General features: G+C 42.1%; 1 protein-coding gene across 1 annotated transcript; it reads left to right on the top strand.

The window, feature by feature from the left end:
* The first annotated feature begins 1,796 nt into the window (after positions 1–1,796).
* INSL4 (insulin like 4) lies at positions 1,797–5,810 on the top strand. The gene is made up of 2 exons (XM_008255160.5): positions 1,797–1,992; positions 5,303–5,810. The coding sequence occupies exons 1-2, from the start codon at positions 1,797–1,799 to the stop codon at positions 5,527–5,529; spliced, it is 423 nt and encodes a 140-aa protein (XP_008253382.1). The 3' UTR covers positions 5,530–5,810.
* The last annotated feature ends 3,811 nt before the right edge of the window (positions 5,811–9,621 follow it).

Here is a 9,621-nt window from a genome sequence, read left to right as displayed (position 1 = left end):
CTATTTCTTAATTATATTGGTTGTTGTTGTTATTGAGTTTTTTGAGTTGCTTATATATTCTGTATATTAATCTTTTGTTGGATAAGTAGCTTGCAAATATTTTGTTTCATTGTCTTAGATGTCTTTTCACTCTATTGATTTCCTTTGCTGTGCAGAAGCTTCTGAGTTTGGTATAATCAAATCTGTCTAGTTTTGCTTTTGTTGCCTGAACTTTGGGGGTTTTTACAAGAAGACATCAACTATAGAAATATCTTTAATTATTTCTCCTGTATTTTCTTCACTGTGGCGCAGCTGGTAAAGCTTCTGCCTCTAGCACCAGCATCCATAAGGGCACCAGTTTGTGTTCTAGCTACCTCACTTCTGATCCAACTCACCACTAATGTGCCTAGGAAGCAGTGAAAGATGGCCCAAGTGCTTGGACCCCTGTACCCACATGGGAGACCCAGAAGAAGCTGCTGACTCCTGGCTTTAAAGTGACCCAGCTCTGGCTGTTGCAGCCATTTGGGGAGTGAACCAATAGATGGAAGAGCTCTTTCTCTCTCTTTTTGTAACTAGCCTTTCAAATAAATGAATAAATCTTTTCTTAAAAAATTAAATAAAAAATTTTAAAAAGAAAATCAAGAGGCCAGCACTGTGGCACAGCTGGTAAAGCCTCTGCCTGTGGCACCATCATCCCATATGGGCACTGGTTCAAGTCCCGGCTGCTCCTCTTCTGATCCAGCTCTCAGCCTGGAAAGGCAGTAGAGGATGGTCAAAGTGCCTAGGCCCCTGCACTCATGAGGGAGGCACAGAGGAAGCTCCTGGCTCCTGGCTTTGAATTGGCCCAGCTCCAGCTGTTGCAGCCATTTGTGAAATGAACCAGTGGATGGAAGACTTTCTCTCTCTGTCTCTACCTCTCTCTGTCTATAACTCTACCTCTCAAATAAATAAAACAATCTTTAAAAAGAGAGAAAGAGATTGAGAGAGTCAACCATATGGAGCTCTTGTATTTTCAAATCATGCTGGACTCTCTGGAGGGCAGAGTAGCCAACAAACTTTGGCATTCCTTGTTCACTTAAGATTCCAGTTTCATGCAACTTTGAATGGAAGAGGGCACTGTACACTTTAAACACTATTACATGAGCCAAAGCAATATTTTTGGAATTTTAATACTTTTCATAAGGCTTGGTTTAAATACCATCAGGTTTTTTTCTTTATTGAACAATTAATTAATCCACTTATGTAGATCCCATAGATGGATACAGAAGGCATAGTAGAAATCAGCTTAATTGTAATCTGTTAATACTTTGAAGAAGAAATGCAAATACATACAGGGGATTCAGGAATATGAGATGGCTCCACAGCAAGTGTTAACCAAGATAATCTATAGTTGATGAATTAACAGGTCAGTATTATTTTTATTATACTTCGATTTTCTGTAGTGATCATGATATGCCTTCGAACAACATTAAAAATAACAAATATTTTAGTTAACATAAAATTTCTAAGTTAAACCAGCAGAGAATAGGAATCATTAGGAGCACTGAGGAATATGGAATGCGAAGAGGAAAGGAAGGGTGAACGAGAGAGAAAGAGGGGCGAAAAAGAAATTCAGTGGCAGTGGGAGGAGAATGGGGAGGGGTTAGGACCAGTGACTCAAGAGCTGCATGATAGCACAAGGGATATAAAAGCCTGCTTGAGTCAGGAAGAGAAAGCAGCCTGAAGCCCAGAGTAGACACAAGGGCACTGGTTGGTAAGCAACCACAGAAGCAGTCCCTGAGAACTGAACCACTCAGCACAGGAGAGACCAGCCCAGCATGCCCAGCCTGTTCTTGTCCTCTCTTCCAGTAGTCTGGCTGCTGCTAAGTCAGCTCACCACAGAAAGCTCTGCCAAATGGGTGGACGATGAAAAGGTGACATTATGTGGCACTGAATTTGATGCGACCATGATGATCGTGTGCATGGAAGACAAAGTCTACAAAGAAAAAGAAAAGCAGCAATCTGGATCACTAAGTGAGATCTCCCACCCTGCTATCTTTCCATCCTTTTCATGGGTTGCCCTCAGGCGGTCGACCAATCCGAATGGCCAACCACTGAGCCCAGCCCCAGATCTTATTGGCTGCAGGCCCTAACCCACCACCCTGCCATGGCTGGAGCTTACAATTTGAGGTTTACCTTTGTAACATGCTTTTATGGAAAGACTCTCACTGGGAATCTTAGAAGGAGGGAAAACTGTGGGAAGAGAGACACTGAGTGCCTTTTCCATCTGGCACCCAGGATAACAGAATAGAGGGGAAAGGGAAGCCATGTAAGAGGTTATTGTACTTCAAGACCTACAGGACGCGGGGCGCACTCTTGGATCCCAGAGGAAAGCTGGTTGGAACAGAAAGCTGACATGCTGGACACTCAGCACCTGGACAGGGCATTTTCAATCGAGAGAAAAGGAGCAAACAGAGAGGTGATGAGAGGTTATTAAGGCTATTTGTTCTGTTCCAAAGGGCAAGGAGGCAGTACTCTAAGACCTCTACTTAGGTGGCCTGGAATAGGATACAAGGAAGGGACTTATATTTAATGACCCTCTTCCTTGTAAAATAGCTGGACTGTGACCTATCTCATGGAGAGTATCTTTTTTCTTTTTTAAAAATGCACCCCATGGAGACAATCTTGCTTCTCATTTCTTTTATGTGGGTCTTGTAGTTTACTTAAGAGAGAAAGGATAGAAGAGAAACACAAATGCTTGAGAGATTAAAGAGAAAATGTAAGGGGACCAGAGAGAAGAGCAGCTTGCCCTACTGGTAGTCATAGTTGATGATCTGATTGATGCTTTCAAGCATTTGAAACTGCAATGGATTTTCTTTTTTTCTTTTTCTTTCTTTTTTTTTTTTTTTTTTTTTTTTTGACAGGCAGAGTGGACAGTGAGAGAGAGAGACAGAGAGAAAGGTCTTCCTTTGCCGTTGGTTCACCCTCCAATGGCCGCCACGGCCGGCGCGCTGCGGCCAGCGCACCGCGCTGATCCGATGGCAGGAGCCAGGAGCCAGGTGCTTTTCCTGGTCTCCCATGGGGTGCAGGGCCCAAGCACCTGGACCATCCTCCACTGCACTCCCTGGCCACAGCAGAGGGCTGGCCTGGAAGAGGGGCAACCAGGACAGAATCCGGCGCCCCGACCGGGACTAGAACCCGGTGTGCCAGCGCCGCTAGGCGGAGGATTAGCCTAGTGAGCCGCGGCGCCGGCCCGCAATGGATTTTCTTTAAACTGAGATTTCAGAAATGAGAACAGTTCGATTACAGAAATTTTTTTAAAATATTTAGTTATTGGCCGGCGCCACAGCTCACCAGGCTAATCTTCTGCCTGCGGCGCCGGCACCCTGGGTTCTAGTCCTGGTCGGGGCACCGGATTCTTTCCGGTTGCCCCTCTTCCAGGCCAGCTCTCTGCTGTGGCCTGGGAGTGCAGTGGAGGATGGTCCAGGTCCTTGGGCCCTGCACCTGCATGGGAGACCAGGAGGAAGCACCTGGCTCCTGGCTTTGGATCGTCGTAGCGCGCTGGCCATAGCGGCCACTTGGGGGGTGAACCAATGGAAAAAGGAAGACCTTTCTCTCTGTCTCTCTCTCTCTCTCACTGTCTAACTCTGCCTGTCAAGAAAGAAAGAAAGAAAGAAAGAAAGAAAGAAAGAAAGAAAGAAAGAAAGAAAGAAAGAAAGAAAGAAAGAAAGAAAGAAAGATTTAGTTATTCATTTGAGAGGCAGTTATAGAGAGAGGTAGAGACAGAGAGAGGGGTCTTCTATCCACTGGTTCACTTTCCAAATGGCTGCAACAGCTGGAGCTGAGCCTATCTGAAGCCAGGAGCCAGGAGCTTCTTCCGGGTCTCCCACGTGGGTACAGGAGCCCAAGCACTTGGGCCATGTTCTACTGCTTTGTCAGGCCATTAGCAGGGAACTGGATTGGAAGTGGAGCTGCTGGGACAGTGCCCAGTATAGGATGCCAGTGCTGTAAGTGGAGGCTTAACCACTGCACCAGCCCCAGAATGCACTGGCCCCCAGAAACTTTTCTAAGCCATATAGTATTTATAAAGATCAACTAGAGGCTAAGTGAAAATGAAAATGAACAGCTTTTGAAAGAGATAGAGGCTATTCTATTTAGTCTAATAGGTAACATTAAATTCTCAAAAGCCAAGGTAAATTATTATTCTTTTATATTTAATATAGTTGTCATAGTTTCGCATATGTTTGATAAAGAAAACTGCTTAAGTTGTATGTATATTCTACATATAAGTCACTCCCTATGTAAAGTCATTGTGAAAAGTAAGTCCATTTACTTTCATTTCATGGTATTTAAAGTATAATATTAAACTTATTTTCCTACATTCTTGGTCAAGATTTGATTAATTTTAGTGTAAAATAAGGGACTACTTCAGAATCTAGGAAATTTTATAGTGCAAACTAAGAGAAGATTGCACAGTAATTTGTGTAGACTACACTCTTTTTCTGAGTAAATAAGTCAAAATATTTAACTAAAAGACTTTTAAAATGTAGATAAGATTAATAAGAAAAAGGGAAAGTACTCATGAGTATTCAATGTTAATATCTGAAATAAATATACAGATTAATGTAGACATAGATCTATTTTTTTTAATTTACTTATTAATTTGAAAGACTGTTATAGAGAGAAGTGAGGGGTTGAGGGATAAAGAGAGGTAGAGAGAAAGACATAGAGACCTTCTATCTGCTGGTTCACTACTCAAATGGCCTCAATGGACAGAGCTGGACCAGGCCAAAACCTGGAGCCTGAAACTCCATCAGGTCTTTCATGTGAGTGGCAGGGGCCCAAGTACTTGGGTCACTTTCTGTTGCTTTTCAGGCACATTAGCAGGGAGCTTCTTCAGGAGCAGAGCACCTAGAACTGCAACCAGTGCTCGGGTTTGATATGCTGGCATCGCAGGTGGCAGCTTAACGTGCTACACCATAGCACTGGCTCCAAATTTAATTTTCTGAATCTTTTTGTTGGACATACTTGTGATTATTAATTTTCTCATGCAATACAGTGCATAATTCAGTTGTAAACCATGGTTCAAGCATTTAGAGGGCAATGGGAAGAGGGCACACAGGGGACAGTGGAATAAGCATACCTTTGGGAATGTTGTAGTACCTCACATTGCCCAACTCAAAGCAACTTAAATTTAAAGACGTTGGGACAGTTGCTGATTCTGGTTGATGTTACATTTTGATGATGGTTACATTTTGGTCTAGTCAAAATTTTACAATTTTTCTGATGTTCTTTGACTCAAATATTTTTCCAAATATCTCACCCCTCATTTTAAACTTAACAGAAATGATGCCATCCTCCATCAACAATGATGCAGACATCTTAGATATATCAGAATACGTGCCTAACTTGTCACAGGAACAGAAGGCCATACCATCTGAGGAAGAGCCATCATTGATGAAAGTACTACGTGCTGAACAAAAGAAAATGACAACTGAGGAAATTGCCAAAATATGTTGTGAAGAAGGTTGTGACAAAGAAACTTTTATTCAAGTGTGCCAAGCATTGTGATTGTGAACTTCACACCCACCTTCATGTATATTGCTCATGACACATTTGTTGATGTCCAGTGGAGTCACCATTGATTGTTAGAATATGAGAAATCATTATTAGTGTTTACATTTTCCATGTCTTCTCTAATAATATAGTCTTTCTGATTCTACTTTCTCTGAAAAATGAATTGTTTTCTACATAAACCTTTGTCTTATTAGTGGTATAAATATATCAATGTCTTACTAATGGTATAATGAAATTTTGCTTTTGAATCTTATTAAATTTATAATGATTAAAAACTTCTTTATCTAATCAATATAGTAACTTTTCTGTATACACCAAACACCAGGTTCACATAAAAGTGACAACATTTTAAATCAACCTTGTCAACAAAGACCATATGAACACAAAACCACAATAATTATATTTTTCTGCTCAAGTTGAAGTAGGGTTTGGGGAGATCATATTGAAATACTGTTTGAAAACTATCTAAGTGACAATAAATTTGGATTTTTGTGCTCAAATGAATAATTATTTTTAAAAGATTTATTTATTTACCTGAAAGTCAGAGTTACAGAGATGGAGAGACAAAGAAAGAGATCTTCCATCCACTAGTTCACTCCCCAGATGGCTGCAATGGCTAAGGCAGGCCAGACTGAAGCCAGGAGCCAGGAGTTCCATCTGGATCTCTAGTGTGGGTGGCAACAACCCAAACACTTGGGACATCTTTTGCTACTTTTCCTATGCCATTAGTAAGGAGCTGGATGGGAAGTGGAGCTGCCGAACATCAACCAGCAACCACATGGGATACTGGCATTGCAGGTGGTGGATTTATCTGCTACATTACAAAGATAGCCCCCTATAATTATTAATTTAACTAATATTTCTTCTATGATTTTAAGATATTCAATAAATATCTTAAGTTATATAAATGAATAATCATACAAATACCTGAGTAAATAGCTTATTTTATTTTTAGAAAAAAACTAGTTTGGAAAGGGACTAATCCATTGTACAATTTTATCATTTACAAAAATCTTATATAAGCAAATAAATTGCTAAATGATTTAGGGTTCTCTTATTTAAAAGATTTTTATTTATTTTACTTTGAAAAGCAGAGTTACAGGAAGAGAGAGAGAGAGAGAGAGAGAGAGAAAGAGATCAATCTTTCATCCGCTGGTTCACTCCCCAAACAGCCACAAAAACCAGGGCCAGACCAGGCCTAAGCCAGGAACATGGAACTCTATCCAGGTCTTCCATATGGGTGCATGGACCAAAGGATGTAGGTCATCCTTCATTGCTTTCCTAGCACATCAGCAGGGAGCTGAATTAGAAGTAGAGTGGCCAGGATACAAGCCAGCGCTCATATCCATATGGGATACTGGCATTGCAAGTGGCAGTTCAATGCACTGCACCACAACACCGGCTCCTACAGGCATTTCTTGGCATGGTAAAACAGCAAGGAATCATCTCAAAATTTCATCAGTTTCTTTACTGGTTTCCTAATAGTTTTATTAAAAAAACAAAAACTCTCCTATTATCAATCTCTTCCCTGCTAAGCTTTAAAGTATCTGTATAAAGTTTTTTCTCTCTCATTCCCTCTGGGTTCCACCATAAATCTGCTTCTTTGTCTCCTCCCCTTTTAGAGGCCACAGCAGCCCCCACTGCCCTAATCCAGTGGTAACTCTTAGTTGCTATCTACTCCTCTCTGATATTTCACCTATTTTTGCTAATCATTGCTAATAGTTTAAGTTCCACAGGATGAACAGGCAATAAATGCAATGTAATTACTCTTAATATTCATCCAAAGGGCCTTTGAGAATTAGGTAGATGATGGTTCCCCAACTTTGTAGAACACTGGAAGCATCTGGAAATCTTTAGAAATGCTGAGAAAATACTGAAAAGTGTGATGAGGGCTGATTCCCTCAATCAAACATACTGACCTGTTTCAGAACATGACACAAGCATTATGACATTTTCAGGGCCACTACATTAGAGAACCACTTGTCTTGGTAAGGTCTCAGGTTTGCAGTGGAGGACATGGATGATTGGCTGATCTCAAGAACCAATCACTCTATTGAGAAAAGATTGGAGAGTATAAGCTATTGGACTTTATCAGAGAGTTTGTTTTCAATAATTAAAGTGTAGATTGTAGGGCCTGTGGCAACTTGATGGTCTGTATGTGAATATGATGAAGATATGCTGGTGGTAAGGGCAGGAAACTACTAAAGAAATTTTTTCAAAGTCCTAGACAATCAGGTTTCTCAACATTCTCCCTCTATCTAAAGTAGAAATAATGCAAAAGCTGGAGCAATCATATTATCCAGTTTAACATCAAAACCTTATAAGAGGCCGGCGCCACGGCTCACTAGGCTAATCCTCCGCCTTGCGGCGCCAGCACACTGGGTTCTAGTCCTGGTTGGGGCGCCGGATTCTGTCCCAGTTGCCTCTCTTCCAGGCCAGCTCTCTGCTGTGGCCAGGGAGTGCAGTGGAGGATGGCCCAAGTCCTTGGGCCCTGCAACCCATGGGAGACCAGGAGAAGCACCTGGCTCCTGGCTTTGGATCAGCGCGGTGAGCCGGCCGCAGCGTGCCGGCCGTGGAGGCCATTGGAGGGTGAACCAATGGCAAAGGAAGACCTTTCTCTCTTTCTCTCTCTCTCACTGTCCACTCTGCCTGTCCAAAAAAAAAAAAAAAAACAAACAAACAAACAAACAAAAAAACACCTTATAAGAGGTTTTTAAAAAGCTTTAAATGATGTATCTGGTGGTGGGAGGAATTAGGCATGATTCCTCTGGGATAACCACATGGGCATCTCTAAATCCCTGCTCCCTTGGACATTTGCTGAATATACATTCCCTATATACCCATCCCTACTTGCTTCTATACTTTGTATATCCAATTCTTCTGTGGAGTCCTTTTTCTTCCACAGGGAATATCTCAGATTCCTTCCTCCAAGAATTGAGTAACTCTAAGATAGGTCTTCCTGTGGCAGCCTTGACCTCATCCCTGTGCACTGTAGAATCTTTTAGCAGAGAGGTCAGCCTTTCCTTTGTTCTACCAACCTAGGCACTCAAGAATATTTTTTGCTTTAGCCATGGTCTTCTGTTCCATTCTCTTCCCTAGCCTATTGGAAGGTACAAATTACTAATTATTCAGTGAAATTCTCTTCAAAAGACACATATTGAGTAGCTACATTGTGCTTCAAATTAACTCCGCAGTCAGTACACAGCAACAAATAGTCTTAGGGCAGGGGTGGGGGGTTGATACATAAAGGGGGAAACGTGTTATGATACCTTACAGCATCAATGAAAATGCAATGAATGGGGTCCTATTTAACACCATAATGGGAAGGAGGAAACAGGAGGCCATAAGAGTAAGAGAACAGAGTGTGCACAATTTCCCTAAAGGATGTTACATTTGATCTGCATTACAAGTGGTATCCAAGCAAAAACATTGGGGAAAGGGAACAGATAGGGGACAGAGAAAGGCACAGGGAAGAACACCAAGCACACTCTGCATAGAGCCTGCATATGAGTCAGTGAGACAAGACATTAGGTAATGTAAGGGGGATTATCAAGATGTTCCTATAGATGCTACAGATGGAGGCAGGGTGAAGGGATCTTAAACCATCTAGTACATCCCAACTTTGGGTTTAGGTTGCATCCTGGGGTGTTTGGGGGAACCCCTCATGATCATGACTTGTCTCTCACAAAGAACTTTTCCCACTAACAATGAGCAGAGAACTAGCAGGAACCTTGGAGCCTTCATTAGGGCAGAGACCAGGGGAGTCAATGAGAATAATGCACTGTCTGAAATGAAAGCCCTGAATGCCTGTTACTCTACATTGTTCTTTCAAGAACAAGGAGGACCTTAGCTTTCAGGAGTGAAATAAAGAAAAATGATGCTGGAGCCAGTGCTGTGGCGCAGTGGGTTAACGCCCTGGCCTGAAGCGCCAGCATCCCATATGGGCACCGGTTCGAGATCCAGCTGCTCCACTTCCCATCCAGCTCTCTGCTACGGCCTGGAAAAGCAGAAAAAGATGGCCCAAGTCCTTGGGCTCCTGCATCCACGTGGGAGACCAGGAAGAAGCTCCTGGCTCCTGGCTTCAGA

This window comes from Oryctolagus cuniculus, chromosome 1 (genome assembly GCF_051225735.1).
Source record: "Oryctolagus cuniculus isolate XC-2025 breed Fujian yellow rabbit chromosome 1, ASM5122573v1, whole genome shotgun sequence".
Classification (NCBI taxonomy): Eukaryota; Metazoa; Chordata; class Mammalia; order Lagomorpha; family Leporidae; genus Oryctolagus; species Oryctolagus cuniculus.
Note: the sequence above shows the minus strand (reverse complement) of the source record. Positions and strands in the feature narration are given on the sequence as shown.

Bases quoted from the DNA above. Each gene is read 5' to 3' on its own strand.
- INSL4 (XM_008255160.5), top strand. From the start codon at position 1,797: ATGCCCAGCCTGTTCTTGTCCTCTCTTCCAGTAGTCTGGCTGCTGCTA. The intron at 1,993-5,302 runs GTGAGATCTCCC...TAAACTTAACAG, and splicing joins GCAGCAATCTGGATCACTAA to AAATGATGCCATCCTCCATC.